Source organism: Drosophila rhopaloa, unplaced genomic scaffold (assembly GCF_018152115.1).
Source record: "Drosophila rhopaloa isolate 14029-0021.01 unplaced genomic scaffold, ASM1815211v1 contig_2, whole genome shotgun sequence".
NCBI classification, from domain to species: Eukaryota; Metazoa; Arthropoda; class Insecta; order Diptera; family Drosophilidae; genus Drosophila; species Drosophila rhopaloa.
The window spans coordinates 15,450,866-15,478,405 of NW_025335083.1; the positions used below are offsets into that span (position 1 = coordinate 15,450,866).

General features: G+C 37.1%; 1 protein-coding gene across 14 annotated transcripts; it reads right to left on the bottom strand.

Annotated features, from left to right (window-relative positions):
* Positions 1-419: 419 nt before the first annotated feature.
* On the bottom strand, positions 420-27,061 carry LOC108048226 (anoctamin-8). 14 transcript variants are annotated; one of them, XM_044459920.1, is made up of 19 exons: positions 26,983-27,061; positions 25,973-26,381; positions 12,925-13,177; positions 12,174-12,544; positions 10,268-10,560; positions 10,047-10,202; positions 9,025-9,090; positions 6,799-6,934; positions 6,606-6,736; positions 6,260-6,541; positions 5,870-6,199; positions 5,047-5,409; positions 4,893-4,984; positions 4,487-4,624; positions 3,816-4,077; positions 3,092-3,190; positions 2,142-2,658; positions 1,744-1,889; positions 420-1,683 (listed from the first exon to the last, which is right to left on the bottom strand). In XM_044459920.1, the coding sequence occupies exons 2-19, from the start codon at positions 26,229-26,231 to the stop codon at positions 1,444-1,446; spliced, it is 4,134 nt and encodes a 1,377-aa protein (XP_044315855.1). In that variant the 5' UTR covers positions 26,232-26,381; positions 26,983-27,061; the 3' UTR covers positions 420-1,443. The 14 variants fall into 14 exon arrangements, with proteins under 14 accessions (XP_044315855.1, XP_044315851.1, XP_044315852.1 ...); XM_044459916.1 differs by having other exon boundaries at positions 25,973-26,452; positions 26,991-27,057; XM_044459917.1 differs by having other exon boundaries at positions 26,991-27,056.
* Positions 27,062-27,540: the final 479 nt, after the last annotated feature.

Here is a 27,540-nt window from a genome sequence, read left to right on the forward strand (position 1 = left end):
GACATGAAAAAAATTATCAAGTCGGGAAACGGTAATAAAAATTGTAAATATAAATTTTTAAAATTATTCTCGATTGGGATATATAATTTTTAGACAAATTATTTGCTCCCCAAATCTTTAAACCATTAATATCTTAAAGAATAATTGTTTAAACAATAAGTATAAACACATAACAAATAATACTGTCACCAAAATGGTGAACAGTGTTTTAGATCGGTTTAGATTAAAACAATATATTATATTTAAGGAATAAAAATAATTAATCCTTAATTATTCGCGAACATACTTTAAATTAAATCTTGTTTAATGTACTTGTATAATAAAATATCATCCCAAAAGTATTCTTTAAATTGCTCATATGATATTTTAGCCAAGTTTGGCACCCGAACCAGCCAGTCATTTAAATAAAACATTTTTAATGAATGGCTTTACTTTGATTTTTTTCAACACAAGAGCACATATAATCATTACATTAGTATAGTTTGTATACCTCATTTAAATTACACTTAATTCGTACAATATATTTACAAATATCCTTTGTGTTTGGGTGCATCTATGTTAAAGTTTAGATCTTCTGACTAGATGTCGATAGTGTGATTTTTTTTTCGTTTTCTTTTGATCAAGCAAATACAATACTTAGTAAAACGAGGAAAATATTTGCAGCAAGTAATGAATATTTTTCGTCGTTGATAGCAAGCTGCAATTAGTAAGTGTTTTATCCGATCTGTTGTACCATAGCTAAAAGCGAGTGCGAAGGCGTTATCCTTGTATATGGAAGGAACAATGGACGATATTATCTCACAGTTATGCGTGTCGCTGTGTTGTCTGATTTTGGTTTTCGTGTGAGAGTGTTTGATTGTGTTTGTTATTTAATATTCGTAACTATTTACTATTCGTTCACTGGCAACATAAATGCAAATGTAACTTTTTCAACATTTTTTATGTAACAAATTTTTTTTTTTAAACGCTAAACGCTAAGCAACAATGTCTACTAAAAACACATTAACAGCTAAAACGCTAAAGAAAAATTCGTTTCACAACTTCGCTGTTAAAAATTATTGTTTTTTCGCTGACTACGATTTCTATGAATGCATTACTATTGGCGCTATATCCGGGAATCTGTTTTTGCCAAAAACATTACCCAATTTAAATACATTTTCAATTTAACACCTTCCATACAAAACTTGATAAATTTGTATATGAAATGATTTCCGAAAAAACATGTTCGTATTAGTTAATTGAGTAACTTAATTTCGCTATACGGTACACCACTAAGTGTAGTTAATTAGTTGCTTCCAACTCTGGACAAGACACACATTCAGCAAATTTGCTCATATATCATCAGTAACTTCGATAAAATCTCGGCTAGATGGGGCGGGTGCATAGAAAACTATTTACAAAGTGTGCGAAGGGGTGGTTAATCAATCTTAATATTTAAGAAGCCTAATTATCCGTATGTGGATGTGCATGTGAAGGTGGATGGTAATGCTGCTGCTGTTGCTGCTGCTGCTGATGATACATCGATGGTCCTGCCTGACTGGACGATGTCGTTGCTGTCGTTCCCGATGCGGCGGCTGCAGCCTTCATCGCAGGTATGATGTCCTCAATTTGTATTAGGTGTTCGATGGGTATAAGGGACAATTCGCCGCCCACAGGCTGAGGCATAGGCAGCTTGGCCAGAGCCTAAAAGTACAAAGTTATTTTTGGTATTTTCAGTTGGTCTTGTCATCTCCTTAACCATACCTTGGCATGCTCAACGGCTATGGTGGCTGCCTTTTCCGCCTCACGCTGTCTCCGCTCCTTCAATTTGAGCGAGAATATGGCTACGGACCTCGCACTTTTTACCAGCTTTTGCTTGAGACGGGACTTTTTGGCGGCCAATTCAGCGGCTGAAAATCAGAAGAATACAATGGTCAGTCATAAGTAAAAGATTTTATATTCCAATCACAAATAAAATTAAATCATTAATTTAAGAGACATATTCAAAAAAAAAAAAAAACTAATTCTATCTTACTTTTTATAAACATCAAAAAAAAAAAATTAAATAAGTCACTAAAAGTAGCCTTATGGATGGGTCTATTTGCTTGAAATTCGTAATTGTAAAACTATAAAAGTTGAACTGCGTCTAAAATTTAACTTACCTTTAGCCTCATCATCAGTGGTGGCTGTAGATGTGGATGCTGCTGCTCCCTGCGCATCCTTATCCTTTTCTTTCTCCTTCTCCTTTTCTCGTTCTTTCTCCTTTTCCTTTTCCCTTTGTCGTTCCTTTTCCCTTTCTTTCTCCTTTTCCTTTTCCCGCTCCTTTTCTTCCTTGGCACGCTCCTTTTCTTCTTTGGCCAGCTGCTTTTCTTCCTTGGCCTGCTGCTTCAATTGCTGTTTATGGGACGAACTGGACGAGGAATTCGATAGTGCACCGACACTGGGTCTTGACTGGGAATTGGTGATACCGGATGCTCCAGCTGGGCCAGAGCTACTGGGACTGAAGACGCTACCGCCTCCGCCGGAGGATGAGGATGAGGAGGCGACTATATGCTGCTGATGCTGGGATGCGGGTGGTGTAGCCAAATTGTGGCCAGGTGCTCCCGACCTCATGGCCACATTGCACCAGGATGGAGCTGGCTTTAGAATATCCGCTGTGTCTGCCGTATTTCCGAGTTCCTTGAGATTTGGCAAAAATAAATCAAAATATTTAGCTGTTTGCTTTGGTATAAAATACATTTTAAAATATATCGACATCGAAAGCTTATGGGAGTTAGACTAGGATTTGTGTAAAATGCTATAAATCCATGCCATTTGTTAGTGATTGGATATGTGAATGATGGAGAAGCCAGCGTGGTTTTGTGTGTATGAAAGCATCTGCCATGCCAAATCAAATTTGGTATTTCATTTTCCTTTCCCCAATGGTTCCAATGAAAGCAATTTTTAACAAGGGTTTAACAGAAAGATTACTACTTTTGATACATTTCTACTGATCCTGCAATTTCCAAGACGAAAACACCAACAACACACATTGAGTAACAAACACATTATTATTATGTATATGCATCCGTTTTGATATATGTTTATATTATAGTATGTATCTCTCCACTACCTTTGAAATACAATCTATGCTTCTATGCAGATTGGTATTGTCGTTGACTTTTAAACGTGACATCCATTCTGGTGCATGAAGTTTTATGTGTAGCTTGTCCTTTAAACGGCAAAATTCGAGCAGGGTTTTAGGTTAGGTGAGTATTATATTGGTTTTTCGGTTTTGTTCAAAGTGGCATAAACTCTATCAGTGAGGGAGATTGGGGCAGTGCTTTTGGTTTTCTGTGTTCTTTGAATAAATAATTTCCCATTTCTTTACTAAGATTTAAGAATAGTTATTTAATTTTAGCATTTAGTTTAAATCCTTCTCCAAACAAAATCTAAAGTAACTTTGTTTCTTAAATAATTTTAAAACTTTAGGGTATTATGGAATCCAAAAATGAATAATAAAAACCCTACTTTTTTCCATTTGAACATCAATATCTATCGTTTAGTAAAAGTTTTATTTAGCTTAATTAATGTAGTCATCATAGATTCCAATGTGTTGAACGTTTAAATTGCAAGGAACAGTCAAGTAGAGCAGTGATTTGGGAGAACTACAGTTTTTAAGTAAGGCAACCAGTATTTTGGCTTTTTGTTAGTTGATGCAAGAGTCTACAGACACACAAGGTACATTGAGCAGCTACAAAAACACGGTATGTCATTTGACTAGGGAAGTTCTTGTGAAAGGGAGAAAGTCCTGTTTGTAAGATATACGTTCTACAGAGTCTTCCCCCAGATCTTACGCTCATATTCAGGTGCATGGCACTCTCCGCGGATATCTTGCGCGTCTTGTACGGTGGTATCTCGGGGATCGTCTGCTGGGGCTCCCGTTGCGCCGATAGTTGCCGCATGGTGGTTCGCTGGGGACTGCTGCTGGCGCTGCTGCCGGTGTGATCGGCTGAATCGGTCGATTTCTTTCGGAATGGCGGTATTTCTTGAATATGCATGGATTGCATGCGAGCTGCATATAAGGCCGAGTTCAGCGCTAGCGTGCTGCCAGAAGCTCTGTGTGCCAAACATAAAGCGAGAGAAAGAGAAAAAACAGTACGATATATAAAAAATAGTGTTAGAAAAAATGTAGAAAAAGAGGGTAGTAATTGTTTTATCATATAAAGTAGGTAACTAAGATAGAGCAGGTTGGCCAATTTCAAAGAAGTTATATTGCACAAATTTTCGAGGCTCGGAAAGGGTATTAACGCAGCGACATACAGAAAGTAAAGCAGACCTAATGCCGATTTCAGTTGCTCCTTTGTTTAATAAAACTATTTTTTCAACTATTAAGTAAGGTATTTGAGGTATATGAGCAAACCGAAGCCAGTATTAGATCCATAAAACTTCAGCATCGAGAAAGCATCTAAAACATGTTTCGTAACGCACATTGATCTATCTAACCAACTATCCATCCATAATTTACCCGCTTTGTAGCTTCTGATGTGGTTGCATTCTCGGATTTTTAACAGCTAAAGTTGTTAAATTTCGCACTGAGTATCCCAGATATGGCGGAATTTCCGGTATACAAATTTTCGATTTTCTAACACAACTCTGATAAGCTCTATTAAAGAACAAATTTATTTAGCTTAATTCAGAAAGAGTCAAAACGATTTAGGGGAAATTTAATAATAAAACTTTTAGCATAAAAGGAAATAGAAAAAATTTGTGGGTAAAAAATATATTTATAAAATCCCCGTGAACTTAAAAGTGCATGTTCATTAAGTTCATGGGACGATTAGGGGTTTCGCAGGCGCCTTGGCGTGTAAAAAATACTTAAGTTGTCCAGAGCCACAATCCATTATTATTATTTTAATGCAAGAGAAACTCACCCGCCATTACCGTCCGGATGCAAACTGGACAGGGAGGCACCACCATGCGGCGGGGTTGACTCATGCAGTGGTCTAATCAGTATGGTGCTGGTCTGAAAAGCAAAAGCAAAATATAGCTGCATTTTTACTCAAGACCTTAAGTTAATTTACGGACCTGCGAGGGCGGCGAGTCGGGTGATGAATCACGATTCTCATAAATATTAACATCCGCCTCGATGTTACGTCCATAGCCAGCGAACTCCTGTCCATAGAGCAGCATATCTTCGGCCACCTGGCTCTCCATGGACTGATCTCGGGTGGTATTCGCCCCGCTCTCCATATGCATTCCGCCAGGACCCTCCTGCTCCGGCTGCGTGGACGTGGTCGATTGCGGGGTCGGCGGTGTGGGTCGCGGCGAGGTTCCCTTGCACTGCATTTCCCGGCGGCAATGCTCGGCGCGTGCTATTTCCGCCGCCAACCACGAGGGCAACTCCGGCAGGAGCCAGGTGAGTGCCTGTCGCAGACCCAACATTATGTGCTGTAAAGTCAAATATATGCAAAATTGTTCATCATTAGTAAAAATCATTAGTGCTAATGTGCGTGCCTCGTTTTAATTTAAAATATAATTTTGTGTTAGTCAGGATACGTCAAAGTATTTGATATTATTCATATCCTATAAAAGCTTTAGATATTTAGCTAAGTTTTATATTTCTGTTACCAAAATTGTATTCAGTTATAAACAAATTTAAAATAAAGTGTTTTTATTATGATTTCTAAAACCCAGGATATATTAATCGTTAGTATATATTTTAGTCGTTATTACATTAATGGAAACCTTTTTAAAAAGTCTTTAAATGATCTCAAATTAATTAAAGTTGTGCACCGAAAATAGCTATGTTGAGAGAAGTGATGCTAATAATTATTATCGTCATAAGATTATCTGCTTGGATATATATACATGGATATATATATATATGCGCCACTTCCGGTGAACTTACCTCGAGGGTGACAATCAGAATGATTGTCTGCGCGGTGGTCAATCCCGGCCACAGCCTCGACACCTGTCCGGAGAGGCCAATCAGGGCGCAATTCACGATGACGGCGGCGAGCGACAGAATGCTCAGGGCGTTTTGCCAGGTGCCAATGTTGGCCACACGCTGACCAAATGGACGCTGATGGACATGGGCCAGCTTGAAGGCATCTGAACGAATCTCCATCAGGTTGTTGATCAGAGCACAAACTCCAGCCAGTGGAAAGGCGGCCGAAAAGAGCACCACATAGCCCATTTGAACGAGCATCTCCAAATGGTCCGAGAAAGTGCCATCGTACTGAAGGATGGGAAAACGAGATGTCAAAGAGAAATTCAATACTTGAAATACGTCAATCACCTTGTACAACGAGCTCTCAATTTCGGCCTGACCAATATTCCTTTTACTTGTCGCTTCCGGCTGATGGGTCTTGGTGGGCGTGGCAGTACTCTCGGCTTTTAGTTCCGCTTCGGCAGTGGCCAGTTCCTCGGCCAGACTGCGAGTCACATTTTGGGTAGGACTTAAAGCGCCCCACATATTAAAGCTCAACTTGGCCAGTTTCCATTGTTCAACAAAGTAGGGGATGGCAGACTCGCGAAGATTTCCAATGATTTGGCGGGAGATGAGCAGACCAGCTAGTTGCTAGGGATATATATAAAATATAAATTATTTTGTAATTTACAATTATACTAATCAAGAAACCCACCTCTTTAAGCTTTTCCTCATCCCTCAAATAAAAAGCAATATAGAAGAGAGATAGAAAGGAGTTGACGAACTGAAAAAGAGCCACCTTAGCTATTAAATGATTTTCATATTTCGACTGGAGGCGGTAGTTTTCTGTGAGGGAAATTAATGATATTAAAAATTCAAATTATGGCTCATAACATTTGTAAACTAACCGCGGTCATTAAGCCAAACGGCCAATTTAAAGTAGGCCTCGTCCATCAAGGTAATGGCTCCTGCCAGTAATACTTTCGGTATGACACTCAAACAGCATAAGACACTTTCCTCTGGCAACTTGGAGTCCCACCAATCCTGTAGAGATTGAATTAAAAGCATAGTTTTATAAAGGGTATAGGTAATTGTTTTTTATTAGCTGACACACGCAACCTGTGTTAACATCAATATTAATCATTATATCCCACTCTTTGTCGAGTTTCCCATCAATTTCCCCCACCCCTACATGCTTTTCCTTAATTAACCTGTCATTATTATTCATTCTTCCACTGACCTTACTTCCCCTTTCCCAGCTAATGAAACGCATATTGAGTGTTTACGCAATTTGATTACATTACAAGTCATTTCCGAGGATTAACAGCACTTTTGGAAACGATCTGTGTTTGGCCCAATTCAATCCTCACGTTTAAATTACATCGCGTCATTTATATGTAAAACGCGTACTCCATTATAGTGGCTATTGTTAAAGTGCGGAACAAAAGAGCCTGCTGCTTTTGTCTCATGCTTAAATTCAGACTTTTTTATTATGTTGCACATTTGTACTCAATTTAATTAACCTCACTTTGCATCATGTAATTAATTTCACAGTTGGTTACATTTAATTTTTAGCCTTTTCAACTGATGTTTTTAACAAATTAGCGTAACATGTTTGATCTAATTTATTTGAATTATACTGATAAATTTCTTGAAATTATATATAATTTTACAGTTGAAGTGCACCAGTCTTTCAGCGCATTTGAAATATTTTATTTTCTTTTTGTTTTAGTCCACATCCTCTAGTTAACCAAGTCCTTTAACCACAAATGTCTGCTTTTGACAAATACCACCATAACCGCACTGAAGCACACACACATTATGTCCCATGTACGCTTCATTACGACAACATTTAGGTGCTCGGTTGAGCACTAAAGGGAACCGAACCAAAAATGCCATTGTCCCCTGGCTTCAGGTGCGCAGTAAGCCACATGAACTACCTGCAAACACTGAATGGTAGCCAACAGCCAAACAACAACTACTATGGTCCATTCTCAGATTAGTGACATGTGGAGCTCAGTCCACTGCGATGGCAGCTTTTTAACTTTTATAATGACATGAACAGATAAAAGAGGAATGTATCTGCTGACAAAGGTTAGCTACTTTATAAAAAATGTTAAGCAAAACATTTAGAAAAATATTGATATAAAATATAGTCCTTGAATAATAGGGTTTATACGTCCAATATGTTTAGGTAGGTAAACAATATACTAGTTTATATGATTAGAGACGTTTACTCACATAAACATATTTTAGAACTTTAAATGTCAGAATTCATCTCATAGCAACTTTGACCTTCAAAGAATTTTTGCAATTATCCTAGAAGCATTGAGAAATTCAAATTTATTTCCCAAAGGATTTGAAGGCAAAGTTCAAAAAAGTGACAAAAATGTTCTATTATTCTTCCTTTTGTTTGTCCTTCGTTGTAAGCGTTGTAATAGTCTGAGACTTTCAATTATGCGTGAAATTTTCTTATGTCAACCAAGGCCTTTAGTATTTTATCAATGTCGAAGTTGGGGTGACCAGCCCTACCATATTTTCAGTACTCTTTCTCCCTTCTGTGTCTATCTTTACTTTCCCAAAGGCAGTTTATTTTACGCCAGCTGACCATTTTAATTAACATCAGCTTGGGTTGGGGGAGGAGAAAAAATGCGTATGCAAAGTGATGGCCCAAAGCCGTTGAAAAAAATAATTTGACCAAAGTGCATATGTGTGAAAAACTTTTAATGAAAAAAAAGCTTGGTTAACAGTACCAAGAAGAGCAAAAACCAAAACAATTCCTTTTGTGTGGAGTCGAAACAGTTTTGATTAAATACAGAATATAGACTACATGTCTTTTTTCTACAGCATTAAAGAAACAAGGCATAGTTAAAAACTGGTCTTTATAAAGCCTACCAAGTTTATAAAATAAGTAGAAATATAAACTTGGCTAACAAGTTAAATGAGCTGATGAATATGTGGACAACTATCACACGAATACCTATTAGATAATATAAGAATGGTATTTATATAATTTATTGCAGTACCCCATCTCAATGATTGCAAACGTTGACTACAACACAAATTTGTGGGTTACTCAATCATACAATACTCATACTAAATAATTTAAATGCAAGTTAAAAATGAATAAGAACCTTGTGCAAATTATACATGCATTGAGCAATTCCTTTATCTGGTATGTTATGGTGATCCAGCCAATCCTGTGAAGTATACAAAAATAGAAAAACAAAATAGAAACCAAAGGAAAAATGAAAATGTAAAAACAAATCAATGATGTGTGATGAGTGATAAACTTATTTTACTTTATCCTAATCTCTTGCACTGTTTTACTTACAAAAATAAAGCATGGAAAAAATAAATAAACTTAGAAAAATATTTGCTAAAAAGTGGGTCATTGCAGGAGCGAAAGTAAAAGCGGCAACAGGAAACCGGACAAATATTAGTGTTTGTGTGCAAGGCAGTTAAAATATGCGCGTGTGTGTGTATTTCGGTTGATTTTCGTAAAGCGAACAGAAAAATAACATCAACAAAAGCAGGCACACACGAGCCCATTCACACGAACACCCACACACACGCGCGCGTACAAATTGGTGTATTGCCTAAGGTGAAAACAATATTAATTATACGCACTGTGGAACAGTTTCGGCTGGCGCACGAATGTCTTGATCGGATTGAGCCTTGCATACCCTTGCAAATAATAATAAAGCTTTATGGATTTGCGAAGCACTTGTAATGTATTTTGATAGCCCATAAAATCATGATTATATGAAAATGATTTTCCTTGCACTCAGAATAAAAATCGGCCTTATTACTGAAGAATTTAAGTCAGTATTTATAATAATTTCTCATACTTACAGCGAAAGGAATACAAATTTTGAAAATATTTTTAGGCAAACAAAAAACATTGATACAATTAAAGGGCTGTTACGAAAGCTATAATTTTTTCTATAGCTAGATATATTTTTTACTTGAATGACGATTTTATATATACATCAGCTAATACTGCTTTTAGCTAATAAAATTATATTGATTAATGAATTAAGTAAAGATTTAAGCATTGATGTGACTTCTTCCATGGCGCTTTACATTTGCAAGGCATATTTGGGACTATTTTACACACACACTTTGGAGTCATGATACATTTAACCGCACTCACCTGAAAGCGCAACATGAGGAACATCACAGCAAAGACCACACACAGGCAACATCCAATAATGGGAAAGCTGACCAGATAGCGAAACGCCCGTCGCTGCCAAGCAGGTGCCTCCTTGGGCTCCAATCGACCCGTCACATTGTTCTCCTCCAACGGACCCTTGAGCAATGATCCGAGATATACGATTAATCAAACAAATTGTCAATAACTTTTGTTACTCTTACCTTATACAAGGGCCTTGGTGGTTCCAGCAGCTCTGGCGGCGTTGATAAAGTGCCCCAGCGAAAGGCCAACTCCACGGAATAACGCTTCCAGGCCTCCAAATACAGTGAAGCCCAGGCTACATTGAACAGAGAGAAGAGTACGTGGCCCATGTCCTGGGCCGTTTGACCCTTGCCCCACAGAATGCAGTAGAGAATGGTGCCAAACACTGCTGGTACGCCCAAGGCGCAGGTGTAATGACCCAACCACGCGAAGTATAACGCTACCTTTACGCCAAAGTAGGCGGCAATGTCGTCTGTAAAAATGAAATAAAATTTTAATGCATTCTTTTTTAACAAACCACAAATCTTATGAGGTATGCCGCTTTAAAAACAGGTTACGTTTGGTAAAGTTACCACCTTTTCACAAACCATCGGAAACTTGGAAATAAATGACATGGAAATGGGTCAAAAAATTGATCAACGTTAAAATGAAAAATTTGAATGCAGATTTTTAGAGAATCAATCCACAAGTCTTTAGAGGTATGTCACTTTGAAATCGGATAATATTTGGTAAAGTTATGAACTCTGGAAGTCCAATTGTGGGCCACCTTTTCACAACCCATCGGAAACTTGAAAATAAATGTTATGAAAATAGGTCAAAAATTGGATCAACGTTAAAATGAAAAATTTGAATGCAGATTTTTAGAGAATCAATCCACAAGTCTTTAGAGGTATGTCACTTTGAAATCGGATTATATTTGGTAAAGTTATGAACTCTGGAAGTCCAATTGTGGGCCACCTTTTCACAACCCATCGGAAACTTGGAAATAAATGACATAAAAATGGGTCAAAAATTGGATCACCGTTAAAATGAAAAATTTGAATGCAGATTTTTAGAGAATCAATCCACAAGTCTTTAGAGGTATGTCACTTTGAAATCGGATAATATTTGGTAAAGTGATGAACTCTGGAAGTCCAATTGTGGGCCACCTTTTTACAAGCCATCGGAAACTTGGAAATAAATGACATGAAAATGTGTCAAAAATTGTATCAACCTTAAAATGAAAAATTTGAATGCAGATTTTTAGAGAATCAATCCACAAGTCTTTAGAGGTATGTCACTTTGAAATCGGATTATATTTGGTAAAGTTATGAACTCTGAAAGTCCAATTGTGGGCCACCTTTTAACAACACATCGAAAATTTGGAAATAAATGACATGAAAATGGGTCAAAAATTTGGTCAACGTTAAAATAAAAAAATTGAATGCAGATTTTTAGAGAATCAATCCACAAGTCTTTAGAGGTATGTCACTTTGAAATCGGATTAAATTTGGTAAAGTTATGGACCCTGGAAGTCCAATTGGGGGACACCTCATTACAAGTCATCGGAAACTTGGAAATAACTAACATGAAAATGGGTCAAAAAGTTGATCAACGTTAAAATAAAAATTTTTAGTGCAGATTTTTTGAGGATGAGCCCACAAGTCTTTAGAGGTATGTCACTTTGAAATCGGATTAAATTTGGTAAAGTTATGCACTCAGGAAGTCCAGTTGGAGGACACCTCATTACAAGTCATCGGAAACTTGGAAATAACTAACATGAAAATGGGTCAAAAAGTTGATCAACGTTAAAATGAAAATTTTGAATGAAAATGTATAAAATATTTAAATGGTTGTAACAGCGGCAAGGGTATATAAACTTCATCTTGCCAAAATTTGCGTCCTTTCGTCTTACTTAATATTTAAATAGTACATATTGCATGCCTAGTTTAAGGGTAAACGGTGGTTGCGTTTTAAAAAGGAGCTCAAGGTGCTTATCGATTACTTTTTGAAATAACCTATATAAGCTAGTATCTCAATCGTATACCGAAACATATCATAGATCACATTTTCTTGTTCTAAGCTCTAAGAAATAATCGGACTTACCCAGAGGTTGCGGTGCGAATATCTGCTTGACCCAGTGCGTCTGGAGCTGTGTGAGCGAACTGGGCTCGTGCAGCGGGAAGACCTGGGTGATCAGGCCGGACTCCTGCCAAGCAGCCACGATGCTCTGGCCCTCGGCGACCGCAGCCCGTCCGTGCAGGGCATCGATGTCACTGCAGCCGGCACGCAGACCCTGCAGCACCTGAAGGACTAGCCACTGCCGCTCCTGGGAGGTGAAAAGAGCCGTGCTACCGACGTCACCGCGCAACTGCTGGAAACAATGACTTTCGCGGGTGGTAAACTCCCTCAGAGCTCCACCCAAATCCGGTCGCAGACGCTTGGGCAGGCGGGCTTCTTCGGCGGCTCTGAAGAGGCTAAAAAATCAGTGGTAAGATTATTTGGAGCTTCTAAAAAACTGATATGTTCAAAACGAGATGAAATATCATTAGTCCATAAAAAACTAGGCACCCTCCAGCATAAAAATCATTTCCACAGAGTGCAATTAATATTAAAGTGACCAATTAAAATATCTTTTATGACGAAACTTATTTTTCACATTTGAAAGTTTGATAATCTGGTTAGGAATCTTTCTTTTAAGCTAGGGAGCTTTGATAACCGAAAATATTTTTTACACAATTTAAAAAAATTGTTAAAATAAAATTACCTAGGTTTAATATAAAAACAAATATGGGGCAAAAGTTTTTTTAAAAAACTTTTTAATTAAAGCTATCTACAGTCAGACGATTCCACTTACACATTAACCGGGGCACTGACATAGAAGGCATTCCGGCGCGTGCTCTCGTGCGCCTTGACCTGGACGAGGAGCCCCAGACCAGCTGGCGGCTGGGAGCGTATGCGGGCCAGGAGCCAGCGGAGCGCCTCGTCTGGCGCATCCTCGGGGAATTCAATAACCACGTCACATTGTGTGGGAATTTTATTGAGCCAGAGGCGACGCGGCGTCATCAAATGACCGGCGTAGGGCACTTTGCGGCGTAATTGGCGGGAAGCTGGAAAATGTTAAGCAAAGGTAACTAGAATACATTTTAAAGTGACTAAGATTAAGTTGCTCTTCCTTTCAAAATGTTTAAAAACACTCAGCTTATCTCCCCGTACATATCATATTTATATCAAAAAACCTCACATTAAAGCTAAATAAATAAAATCAGCATATATAATCATTAAAATTAAATATATTCCTACCAAATATAAGTTTGAAATAGACTGAAAATGATAGAAATACATTTTATTCATTGCACAACACCAACAACATTCCAACATGATGAGAAAAATAAAAAATAACGAGGGGAGTCTAGTAGAAACAGACCAAAGTTCCTCACAGTAAAAAATAAAAGCCACAAATAAGCTAACCTGACATGGTTAAAACCTCAACAACCAACATTTACCAGAACTTTTAATTAGAAAAGGTGGCTACATCAACCAATGAAAAGGGTGACTGGTGAAAGGGAAATGCAGCCAAGAAACTTAAGGTTCTTTCTCTCCCAGGAACTACAAAATGTTAAGAGAAAGTCGGTCTTTGAAAAAAAAAACATTGAAAAAGAATAAAAAACAAAAGAACACAAAACAAATTATAATGATAAGGCAAAGTTGAATGACAAAGTTTAACAAACAAAAGCTTTAAATTTAAACGAACAAAATACTCTATAAGGAAAATTACCAAAACTATATGAATATAAATAAACAGACTGTTATTGCATTATTGTTGCCAAAGTTCCTTGTTTTATAACAACTTGTTAAACGATTCGCTCGGTCGCAATTAATTTTGAACTTCTTTGCAACCCCACAAAAGTAATTTTTCAATAAAAAGACAAAATTGCAGCGAGGGAAAATGAAAAGTCAGAGCTGCGCTGAAATTGATAGCGGCCGAGGACTTCCGGCCACCATTAGTTTCCTTGTGACTATCAACAGCTTTCACTTTAAATTTCGCTAATGACAAATGCCACTTGCAATGACCTCAAGTGTTGAGTTGGTTCGTTGCCAATGTTTTCCTTTGATAAGAATAATAATAATGGTTGGTTCTTTTTAAGTTCACCAAGCTAATTACGAGAGCCCGACTGTTTTTGCTTTGACAGCGATAAGAATGTGAATAAGGACTACTCAAGGTCAGGACATAAACATGTTTCATGTTTGAATTTAATGAGTGGAACTAAAATTACATTTTATCAACTAAAATTCCGAAAATTAGCAATTTGACTTGGCATTGTTCCAAAAAAGAATTTAAAACGCGTAGTTTGAAAACGATTTAATCTTTTATACCATCCTTTCATTATTCTTTCTATACTGCCTAAAAATAAATAGCAAAATTACATTTTCAAAAATCCTTTAATTACCATAATAGTCCACATTCCAAAAATACTAATTGAATTCTAAGACCCTTCGTATAATATCCAACTGAGCTGCTCAGAATCCCTTAATACTCAAAAAGCTTTCGTCAACTAAAATAGACCGTATTTCTTAATGACTTATTTAGCCTGCTTTTGCACAAGCAAAATTCCTCGTCATTAATTATACATCGTAGCATCTTATAAGCCTCTTTCCCCACTCATCAGCATATTTAGATATTTACATAACCAACTCAATTATACAGCTTATGTTGCGCTATGCCTTAGTATTTAAAACAAAAGCGAGTTTAATAAGGATGCAAAAGCAAAGCTTAGAACAAACAAGTAAATATATTTTGGCTGTCTCTTTGTCGATATATTTATAAAACTAATTATAAACGACATGAAATAACCGCAAAAGCTTTACGAACTGATGTGGGCATATTCCGGCAGCAGAATAAATCACGTAATGTAGAATTTCGTAATTAATTCCATAAATAAAACAAGTACAACGGAAAATCCAAGCCCTTACACCCACCATCGAATGGATCGAATGCGATGTTTGTGCATGGCAAATGAACTGTGAATTTGTCTGCGGTAAATTCCATCACAAATCTCTCGCCCAAAATCGGAATACCGAAGGCCCCGCAGGATTTTAAGCTCGTACGCAATCAATGTAACCGGTGTACGATTGCCATTTTGATATGCTAAACACACAAATGTGTTTTGCCATGGAACCCTCACGCGTTGCTCATAAAATTGTGACAAAAGAATGGATCACAAACAATACGACCCCTGCGGAAGGAGCACGCTTTGTGCATAGTTCTTCTATCCTCAGGGATTAAGAAATCAAATTTAAGGGATGGTGGGGAAAAAAAAGCTTGGGGCACAAAACACTTTATTGTCGGTCTAGGGTGGCATATGCTAATAGGGGTTAGGACCCATAAAACATTGAGCGTCCTTGAAGGCGAAAATTTGTTGGCTACTTTAATGTTGGCCACACATATTATTTATACAGAAGTAAGCAAACCTGTTTGGTTTACGTGATAAGGCTTAATAAAGAGAAGTATTGGCTGTAAGGAACTGAAATAAAGTATTCAGCATATGAGCTTAATCAAATAATATAAAAAAAATGCCCCTAACGAACAAATACTATTAGCTATTACACTTACTAAATTTATTGCATACGAATCAACTTTTTGTAAATTAAATTGAAAATGAAAATTATTTAAAACCCATGATTTGTAAGTAACATTTAAATAAGATTTTCTTTTTATTATAAGTACAGTCACAAATCTTCTTTTATAGAATTTCCGGATGTTTTCTTTAAGTAAATATAAACAAATGATCCTAATTCATTTTCACAAACAAAAGCTGAGACAAGTGCAATCAAGCGGCATAACCTAATTCAATCCAATCTAAACCAATTTTGGTGAGTAATACATGACATCAAGAACAGACCAGCAGAAATCTCCTCCATCAGCATGAAAGACACAATTCATTATACAGTCCGCACATGCTTAAGTTGACACCGACAAGGACGACGACTCCTTGGAAGAGCAAACCAAACCAGACAAGAAAGTGCCAGCTAATGCTTTCGGCTGTTAAATCAGCAGCAGTGGGCCCCCAGGGGCGGACTGTGCGTTGAATAATTAATGAAATCGGCTTTGGGCGGACCCACGCCTTCTGTTGGGCGCCGAAAATGAAACCAGAACCGAGCCACAGCCACAGCAACGCATAATTTGTTGCATAAGCGGGATGAAGGAGTGTGATGTCTCAAATTTAATCAGCGGATTCGTGTCTGATGGCTGCAGCCTCATCATTCCCAACGAGAACATTTAGTTAAAACAGTTTATGTTTTAATTAACTTTGAATGTGACGAGAGCAAGAGAGAAGCTAGAAAAGCTCGTTAGCAAACCTTCAACACTCTCCGCTGAATGCTCGACTTAATTGACTTGAGCTGGAATTGCGTCTAATTGAAATTAGATGATGTAATCTGGATGATGACCTACTCCACCACTCCATCGATACAGCTGCATCATCACTTGAGAAGGACATCCTGCCTCTACCGCCATCATCTAATCAGGGAGTCCAGTCAGGTAGCCGTTTGTGGGAGTAAACACTTTACTAGTTGACACAATGGCCAGCCACATGTGAGATATTAGAGAACGACAAGTGAGTCTGGCTTAGATGGGATCCAGAGGAAGTTGTCCACGTCCAAGACGACAAAATGGAGGTGACTTCTATCGAAAATGAGGCTACGTAACGTGTTTCATTTTCCAATCAAACTTTAAACTTGAAAAGAAAGGTATAAGAAAGCATTTCTTATTTAAGTTCAAACACTATTAAGTTATTCATAATTCATAGCTCCATTATCACAGAGAAAATTTTAGTCAGTATGTCAATTTCCTCATCGGAATATTCTCTGCAATTACCAACTCTAATTGTTCTGAATATGAGACTACAGGCAGATGCTTAATGACCTCGTATTCAGTCTCTTTATTATGCAGTTTAATTGTATATTCCACCCGCTTCAAATTGCTCTTAATGACTTTCGCTTAAATGGAGTTCATATGCCTGACATACGCGTACATACTTGCAAAAGTCCTTCGATATAAAATATTTAATGGGAAATGTCAAAATTAAATCTTTTTTTTCCACTAGGAAAAATTTAACGCACGGGTGCATTAAAATCCGTCAACCGAAATGTTTTTTCCTGTTCGAGCCTTAAAGTTGCAATTTCCGTCGCGTTTTCCATGTTTTATAGGTATCCCACTCCACAATAGCGTATATGTAGGGTTTCACTTTTATTGATGCACTGAATCCTTGTTGTGATTAATGTACCCAAACTCTTTATCGTACCCATTCTCTTCTTCACTACCTCCATTTATCCAGCTGCCTCCCTGTTGGCAGTTTATCTGTAACTTTTGCTGCCGAACTGGTTGACAGGATAGTGAACATTTAAGGAGGGAAGCTTGGTCAGCATAAATTAATTGCATTTGTGTATGGGACACAAGCCACAGAATATAGAGCAGCAAAGGCGAAGCAGCAATTCACCATCGACTTGCACATGTGTGAGAGGCTTGAGGACATTGTAGTCCCAAGTCTTTAACTGAGTTTTAATTATGTCAGTTATCCAAATAATGCAATTAAATAACCAAAGTGTGTCGAAGCTACAATTGGTGTTAGATTTTTAAGCAGTAATAATATTTTACGCAAAATTTTAGCATTAAACAAAAGCTTTTAAAACATATCCAACATTATAACCAGGCATCCTTCGATTCATTTTCCACCAACCGTCAAACCCAACGCTAATATAAAATGCAAAAGAATTTTTTATAGACAAGCTTTTCCAGTCTTTTTTCCTCTCAAATGCTATAACTGACAACCAAAACCACTCAAACTGTCAAAATGCCCCCCAAACTAGGAAGGAAAAGCAAAAAGGGGATAAATGTTAGGGGCTCTTGAGCAAAACGGACTCTTCAACGAGATCTGACTATATTGATTGGATCTGCATATATAATTGAAAGCGTCCAATTGAAAATCAAAATGTTGAAAAAAAAGGCAAAGTAACCTTTATTAAAGAACAAGATAAGTAACCTTTAATCCCTGTCGGAGGTCATCCTATCAACAGCGTAAATATTTTAAAATAAATCTCGTCAAATAGATAAGAGACAAGTGTTTAGTTTAAAAATTGCTCGAATCACAACGAAATGCCTTCAAGATAACAGATAAAAGGACTTGTGTTCTGCACAGTTAGCTAAGGAAAAAGTTAATGAGGGCTAACGGCGACAGCTTGAAAAGTTTGCAACTCACTTTTCCCATCGCCCCAAGTCTCAAGTGACAACTATGAAGGCCTTACTTGAGAAGGATTAAATTATTTAATGTCAACGATTGCAAAACTTAAACGTCTCCCAACGGTTTTTTGTAAGCACTTTAGTTTCTGATTGAAAACTAACATTTACATTTAGGTTAGTACGCCTTTTGTTTTTGGTCTGCCAGAAGTATTAAATATAATTACCGTCTAAATATGGCAACATTTTTATTGTGTAATATTTTTAGGTCCAGGTTCTTAGCAATTTGCTAATAGGGTAAAAGCTGTTGGCGAAGAGTAAATGCTTGTGGATATAATAATTAATTATGTGCACAAATTAAATAATAAATCTTGCTTATGTTTATAATGAAAATCCACTTAGGTGAGGGCAAGGCCAGACAAGAACTAAAAGCAAGGTGCGAGATAACAACAGGCAAGCAGGCAGTAAGCCAGACAAACAGGAAGAGTCAAGGTCAAGCTGGTTGGAGGGAGGGAAACTCTCCGTCCGCATTCCCTCCCAGTGTCGAACATTGTTTAGTTGGCAACGCTGCCATGTTATAACATGAAACACTCCTCCACATTAAAACGGACAAGCTGTCAGGATTAAAAACACATTAATATCAATCGTTACTTTAAAATAACTAATCACCTACAAAATAGAGATTTATGATTAATTGCTTTACAACTCATCGGGCATAAATTTTCATGTTTGGCAAGTTGTTTAAGCCTCTTTTATGTGACAAAAAAAACAAAAAGAAGCAGTGAAACGGGAAAACATGATTGATCACCTCTTTTAACGACCAAAAAATCATGGATTGAGGACAATAGCTGCCCAGCTAGTTTCATCTCTGCAGAGCCTTGAAACGAGGCTGTCACATACCGGAAAGCACATTTTGCCTCATTAGTGCCACACACGTATAACAAACCAGCAACCCCCTCCTTTATATGCAAACCATTTAAACCAACAAGAGAGGCTTATCGGAATAGACGCACAGCATAACCGCAGGAAAATCTATGGCCTGAACCGAAGCACTTAAGGTAAACCAATGAACCGATATGATACGATCATATATGTTCTTCCTATATATACCTACTTAATTGATTTACTGATAGTTGGACATCTTCTCAACAGCAAACTAGCAAACAAGACGTGCAACGAGCACACGCAAAGACGCACCACCTAAAATGCATCTGATAGTCATAGGATAAGCCAGAAAACCAACCAAATATTAGCTTAAAGATTTCTTGTTTAACATAAACACGTTTAAAATTCTATCTCAATAAATGGATACATATATGGTGATTGGATTAAATAATTTTTTAAGTTTCGGAACACGATACATTTATTGCACATACTTTAAATTTAAATTAAATTACATAGTTAGATATCTATAGATAATAATATATGTATACAAGAACTTGTCTTGCTCTTGAGAGAAGTTGTATCATATTTCCTTTTCAGGGAAGCCTCATAGCTGTCTGCCGCTATCCGTCATTTTATTAAATAAACATTATGACTCGCCTGACTCTGACAACAATTTTCCGCTTCTTCGCCTGGCTCACTGCGTACCCACAGTAAACGGAAATTGATTTTTTGCTGATGTAAATTAAATAACTAAAATGCGCACATCAACAGCACATTCAGCCAATCGCGTAGAAAATATTCAGTATAGGAAAACACATTTTATTGCAATAAATATGTAATGACGATCCAATTGAGCCGTTCTCGATAAAAAGTGCAAAAATATAGTAATATATTTACATATGTTCATAAATTTATTGTAGAAAAGATTGTTGAAATTCAATGAGATTAATTGCCGAAATATTCCACGAAAGCCAAATAAAAAAGATATGATTTATATGAAAACGATTTAAAATCGTAAACCGTAGCTATAAAAGGCATGAAAATGTCGATTATTAAAGTTTATCTTTATTTGTGTGGAGGCATGAGTTTCCATATCCCAGAAGTGATTTTACGTTGTTTAATCTAAATATATAAAAAAATGTTAAACCGTGTCGAGGTCAAAACCTCATTTTCCATTTTACCTTATGCCAATATTAAAGGCTTCTTATGGTTTAGAGCTGCATCTAATAAAGTCCTTCTGTAGACAGTAAACACATTCAACTTCAACTTGGCCTCATTGATTTTTCAATTTCTATTTTTGTCGTTTTCGGCAGAATTTCAAAGTGCACTTGCGGCACGACTTTGTAAATATGTATAAGATACACTGCACCCTAAAAAAGATTGCAAGCCGGAACTTAAAGAAATACCAGTGACTCTGGTTTTTATATCAAAAAGTATATAAAGTTCTATCCTACATACTTTGTATATGTTTCAATCGTTTCAAAATTCCTAAAATATTAAAGTGCAGTCCTTCTGCCATAAATAAGTTAACTTCAATTAAAATTTAAAGCGAGTCAAATGATGTGCAGTGCACACCTAGATGGATTCGTATAGTTGTGTATATATGTAGGTTGGACAACAGCCAAGAAACCAAGCACAGGCAATATAAATACAGACAAAGCCCTCATTGGGTTGGTTTTTGTATTCATTTTCCATTTTAGGCGCAATTTTTTGGCTGTGTGGCAAACGGAGAGCAATGCCGTGAGCGATTCAACTCAACTTGGACGGAAGCACGTCGGCCGAAGAGGTGATGGTAAAGTCTGTCAGGATGGAGACGGAGCAGGAGCGACTTCCTTTCCCTTGGAATTGGGTTTTGTGCACTGTCTATTGTTTCCTGCAAAGCGGGTTACGCTTTCGCCCAGGCCATCCGGACATGAGCATCATCAAGACAACAATGTTATGCGCAGCGGGAATGCAGGCTAGATTGTCAGATTGCTGAGGCCTTTAAGTCACCTCTGTTCCCCGCTGTTACTTTGCCTACTAAGATATTTTCACTTTGTCTCAAATCGAATTCGGACACTGCCTCTGCATGAAAACTAGTTTAAGAGTCAAGGAATGTTGCACACAGTAAACACAAATAGGCTTACAAACCAAATAGTAATGGTCAGGACAATTTTTTGTCTATTTTGCAAGGATAAGTGTCCAAAAACAAGAATAGTTAGAATGCAGACTATGAAAAAGTTATTAGAGTTTTATTGTAGAGTTTAAAAAGTTTGAGGTACATATATTTAGGAAATTAAATTACTATGCAAACCCCATCAATATATTCTTATTTCCATAATAGAAAAAAATCATAAATTTTTTAAATAATAATTAAAATAAGTGGCAAGTGACTTGCTCTTGTCATGGTTTTTTCAAAATTTAAAGAGCTAAGAATAATCTCTAGAACCAGTTGGCTTTTTCTGAATTAAGCTGATATTAATTGGATGAATGCCAAAGGTGAAAGTTGGAGAGCGTTGACAGAAACCAATCAGATTAGCAGCCAATCAAAGCTATAAGCCAAACTGGCACACATCTACGCAAATGAAAATGTTACCCGTATCGCCAGACACCAAACCAACCTGTCGAGGTGGGATTTCCACGGAAATTAAGCTGCTCTCAATGCCAACAGCACAGAAGCAACGATGATGTTTGCCCACGATGACTTTAACAATTTAAAACATCAACGCACACAAATCCGAATTGCGGCTGGATTGTCGGTGAATGCAACCTCAGCTCCTTTGCCTGCGAATATCCCACATCAGCTGTCAGTCAGCCAGCGTTTTAGGAAGGATTTTCCCAGGCATATGGTAACTATGCAACGGATGGAAAATATAAGCAGAAACATCCGGTTGCCAGTAACTTGCAGAGCAAAACACAGACAGCCGGCAAGGTGAATCAGGTTGGCATGGTGGATATATGTTACTCAGTAGCTACAAATGCACACAACTTGCCACGCATTTACATATCAAGATTTTATACTGAATTGTGGCTTAGCTCAAAGAACTGGGTTTTAAAAAGACTACAATGGAAGATAAGGTTGATAAACAGTTTGTCAGGTCTGTCGTATGGTTATTCAGATAGTTCAGTTAATAAGTTTTAGGTGATTGACTTATTCAACTGCTATTGCAATAAACAAAGACTATATTATATGGATAAGGAGATAGAAAGACTTTAAGAATATAGTCTGCGCTCAGAATTTTGGTTTTAAAATTTTTGCAAAGCAAAATTAAATGTTTTTGATAATATATTAATTTTTGAGCATACTTTCTGTCATTTAAAATTGTAATGAATTTAAAGTAAAAAAGAAAACACCTATGTCAGCCACATAAAATATTAATATTTCCGCTAAGTTTTCTTTAACTTTTTTGAGTTTTCCTCAGTTTTAAGAGCATCCATTAATTTTTCAGAGGAAACGGAAGAAAAGGTCTTTTTGCTGCAATGCGCACTTGAGCAATATAAAGTATGCAACACAAACAATGAAAAAGCCATTACATTTTTGATTCTAGAAATCAGTTTTCCTGTTTTTGCCAAAGTTGAGCGACAAAGTAAATGGCAAAATAATAGTACAGAATGTTGTAATCTTTATGGAAGGTCTGATATTGTCGGGCTTACGACGACCTCTTTTTTGAATATTTCACAAAATTCAAGTGCAGCTGAAAGGAGCACAAAGAATGTCTCTATTCAACCTTAGCATTTCTGTTGAAAAAAACGAAAAGAGAACTAGAAATCTGACACAAATAAAGCTTTTATATCCATGTTTTTATGTGTGTGCTCCTTGCTGGGCCATAAGCTTCCTTAGAGAACAACATTAATATAAAAACAAAGTTGATGGAAAAATCTCAGAAAAAAGTCGTTGGGCTTTTGTTTGGTTTGGCCTTCTTTGCCCCCGATACACAGCCATATAATGTAGGATATATATGTAAAAGATCGTAGTGTTGTTTATGCTTACTCAAGCGAAATAGAAAACGGTATTAATCTGCCCGGGGAATAAAAAACGAATAGGTGCAGACGATCTAAGAAAGAACCAAGTTTCTTAATCCTGGGAAGCCTTGAACATTAGTTTCGAACGAATATATAATTCATATGAATGAATATGTATAATGATTCATCTAAAACATGTGTAACTAGTAAGCTAACTAACTTAGTTCGTGAAAACTTCATTAAAGAAAACCAAATCAGGAGCATGGAAGACTTCAAAAAATGTTAACCTATTTCTCTTAAATAATTAAATCGACTGATAATCAAAACCAAAATAAATAAATTGCGAAACCCATGTAATCCTTTAATACTTAAAGCTTCAAATTTGGAAACACAGTACTAATCACAAAAAAGCTGACAGACATAAAATAACTAATCATAAAAAACGTGTTATTTTAAAAATTAATCACGAACCGAACTATCACTATATTCCAACACTTCGTTTATTTATTCAGAAGCAAAAATAAATAATAAAAATCTTACAATAAGTTGAAAACGATGGCGGGCACAACAAATATATTTCCCACTTGAACCCCTCACAACAATACCATAAAAGGGGTTAACTGTCAGAATCATGGCGCATCTATAAAAACCACCTACAATCCTCCCACATTTCAGGGGAGCATGTCAATGCCGATGGCAGCCAGAACAACAAATTCACAGGCCATGCCCTGAAGCCAACGCAAATAAAAATGACAACAAAACAATCTTCAACAAAGGCAAACAAAAATGGGGAATACAAACACAGACAGTTAGACAACGGATCCCAGAGCAAAGAAATGGTGGCACAAAAGCCAGCGATAGATATGAGTGGAGTATGATTCAATTCCATTAGCAGACGTTATGCACAGCAAACTCGACAAAAATCGATGAGCTGCCATCGATGTTCGCCAAATTTTCTTCTAATTCCTAACGCACGCAATGCAGTTCCAGCGAAAACGGGTTGACTGCTAATGGAACATTGGGGATAGGTGGTCGTTGTGGGAGAAGCGTGAGTAAGTTGGCCACGTCACTCGGTCGTCCCAGATTGCCAGTAAAGTTTAAAAGTCATGTCTGACATTTTGGCAACACGTAAATCCGCGCACTTCCTGAACACTGCACCCTCGACCCAAGTGGGTGGCTGATGAGGAGCCAATCGAGGTCATGAACTAGGGTGAGTAGGGATAGTCCCCATAAGCTTACGCGAAAAACGCCACAACATGCTGCTAAATTTGTTGTGCAATTTTCACAGCTAACGAAGTGGGAGACCATGAAATTCTATTAGAAATTCAAACGGAAGTTGTACTTGTAAGGGCAGCAAATTGCAAGAAATATTTCAGATCTATCAGATACTTTAAATACAACTTCAAATTCTTTACTATCAAAAATGTACTGTACACAATTCAAACAAATTTTGAAAAAAGGTAATATGTTGGTTCTTACCACATTTGCTTTAGAGGATGTATTGTTTTTTCCCACAATAAAACCGAATAGAAACATAAATCCCCCTTTTTCTTAACCATATAGGCTTTCCATAAGTCACAAGTCAGAAAGACCAACCCTTTGTATATCAACCAGTAGTGTAGCACCATTAGCTGCCATTCTGTTCGTAATAACAAATGTCTTTCAGCCATAAATCCCATATAGACACGCAAGCCAGCCTTGACCCATAAAAGCTAATGAATTTAATTAACCACCCTTAAGGAAGTCACCGCAAGTAAACATAAACGACTCTTCATATGTCGGCCAAGCCAGGCAAACACTTGAACTAGTTAATCCATTTGCACACTCAGCTCCTAATGTAGTGCTATAACCAAGGAAAAGACAATCAATATGGGGTGTAGGGAATTGCAAAACTATCCAGCTAGGCGCCCAATCAATTAAAGAGTAATCCAATGGGGAATACCCCGCAGCTCAGACGGGTGAGTATGGAAAGCTTGAAGCGCATTTTCTTTGTCATCTGCCGCATAAATAATTCAAATAGCGCCTTCCTTCAGACGGCGACGCCTTTCAATAGCTTCGCTGCACAAAGAACTCAAGTGGGACAATGACAATGAGCCTTCTTTTCCCTCTATCACCATACACACCGCCTTCACAGTGAAATGCACGACAAAGTTTCCTTTATTTGTCTATTGCTGACAGGAAGTATGGCAATCTGAAAGTAATTTCAGCGTAATTGGATAGACGCAGCCTATTTAAAAACTTATTTAACAGTCACAAAGAACAATAAACGTGTGCAAATTTTAAATTGTGATGCACTTGAATAGTATAATAGAGGGCAACGATGATCTACTTCTTCGTTAATGTATACTTATATATTTTATAATAACCGTTAATGATTTAAAGATTAACCAATTGATTTACTTTTTTTAAATGCTATTTATTGCTATTATCGGTGAAAATGAAACTGATTCAATTTGATTATGCACATTTATTAATACCCCTTTTTCCCGGTTAAGACTTAAAAAATAAAAAAATACTTTAATCGAAGTTTTAAAATATATTCCACAGAGCCAGGTATAATAAAACTTTTAATGCAGTAAAAGTTTCCTCATTCTTCAGCTTTTATATTCTTCTCTTTACGTATCTCAACCTTCAATTTTCTATTTTCTACCTATGACAAATGAACAGGTTAAAAGTTTTTTTAAACTGACCGTACTGTGGGGACCTAAACGCAACTAGCAGTCAAACTTTCATCTGCTTAGATTTACCAATAGTATGTCAAATAGATAAGGCTGAAGCATATAAACGACTATTCCTATACATATGTAAATTTATAAAATGTTTTTGCGTCTTTGGCACTCACCATTCTCGATAGTCTCCTTGGCACAGGATATTATTTTTCCTTTGCGACGTCGCAAATTTGATTCAAAATTGTTGTCATCGGTGAAATCATCCTCGCCTACATCCCTTGGTCCGCCGCCAGCGTCGCCGGCTGTTGTAGTCGCCGTTGTTGTCGTTGTGGAGTCCGGCACATCCTCCGACGATTGACGCTCCGAGTAGGAAACTCCATCGCCTTCGCCTCCTTCTCTGCCGTGCATTAAACTTTTAAAACTTTGGCTCATGCTGTGCCAAAATTTGCCTCTGATTTGTTTGATATTTTTCTTTGTTTTTGCTGTTTGTTATTTTATATGATTTCGGTTCGACGCCTTCAATGTTTTTTTAGTTTTCAAATTTACATAAGTTTACACATTTTCTGCATGATTATTAATTCACTATATAATTCAGATGAATTCATAAGATGACCCAAAAAAGTAGGCAACGTTTTGTTTACAATTACGAACAACTTTATCGAAAGGAAATGCTTAAATTGGGTGCGTGGTTAGAAGAAAAAAAGACTGGGGAAAAGCGAAGCACGCCAGCGGTCAGGAAAATAGAAAGGCCAAGACTTTGCCGGCTAAAAAGACATTATTGTTGTTTTTAGCTGCTGCTGTAAATGCTGGCTAGTAAAAGTGGGTTGGTCGGTGTTGGTGCATGACCGCGTAAGAAAGGGTGGGTTCAGACATTACGCACAACCCCAAGACCGATCCGAAATGCGTTTCGAAAAGCCAAACTACCAACGAACTTTCCCAGACAAGTAGCACAAACAGAAGTTAACCATTCAACCGCTTTGAAAACATAAAAGAAATCCAAATGGCTTTCTTATTTCATAATCGCTTCTTGCATTTAGGTTAAACAATCGTCGAAACAACAAGAACGTTTTTGTCAGCACTAACCGAAAGCCCATAAAAATTATTTGTTAGTCACGAAACTATTAGCCTTAAAAGCGGAGAAATATTTGTTTGACCGATTTTTTTTATTAAAAAAAAGTATTACAATATTACTTTTTCCTTTTATTTGAAAATGACATGCGGAACGCGTCGAAAAGAAAGTGTTTGCGCGCTGGGAAATGCCGTCAGAGACTGAAATGTCTTTCACTTGGCTGCGGGAGTGAAAAATCCAACACAAAGAGCAGCAGCGTGGTGGGTTTCTCAGTTATTGATTTTGTACTGCAAAGACAGTAAACGCTATAGGGCAACATTTGTTGGTGGGATTGCTTTTGGGGGGAGGACTCGAACAGGCAGGGCGAGGCAAGCGTTCAAAAAGCCGGCTTTAATCGAGAGCGCGAGAGCGTAAGAGCCAAGCAGACAGCAAGGCAAACAACAAACAATGAGACAGAAAGGATGAGTACATAAAACCAAACATGATTTTATCCTCTGGTAATAGACCTTTAATTCTAATTTGAAGTTATTAATAATTTTTTTAGGTTTAATTCTTAAAAACAAAAAAAAATATAGGCTCTGTTTCGGCATTTAAAATAGATTTTGCACCATTTTTCTTTAAACTAATAGAAAAAAAATTTAAGCTTTTCTTAAATTTTAATATTTTCTACGC

Excerpts from the sequence above, each read along its gene's own strand:
- LOC108048226 (XM_044459920.1), bottom strand. The coding sequence starts at position 26,231 with ATGAGCCAAAGTTTTAAAAGTTTAATGCACGGCAGAGAAGGAGGCGAA. Across the intron at positions 13,178-25,972 it reads CAAGGAGACTATCGAGAATG|CTTCCCGCCAATTACGCCGC; the intron begins GTGAGTGCCAAA and ends AACATTTTCCAG. Across the intron at positions 1,684-1,743 it reads TAGCCGTTGAGCATGCCAAG|GCTCTGGCCAAGCTGCCTAT; the intron begins GTATGGTTAAGG and ends TTGTACTTTTAG.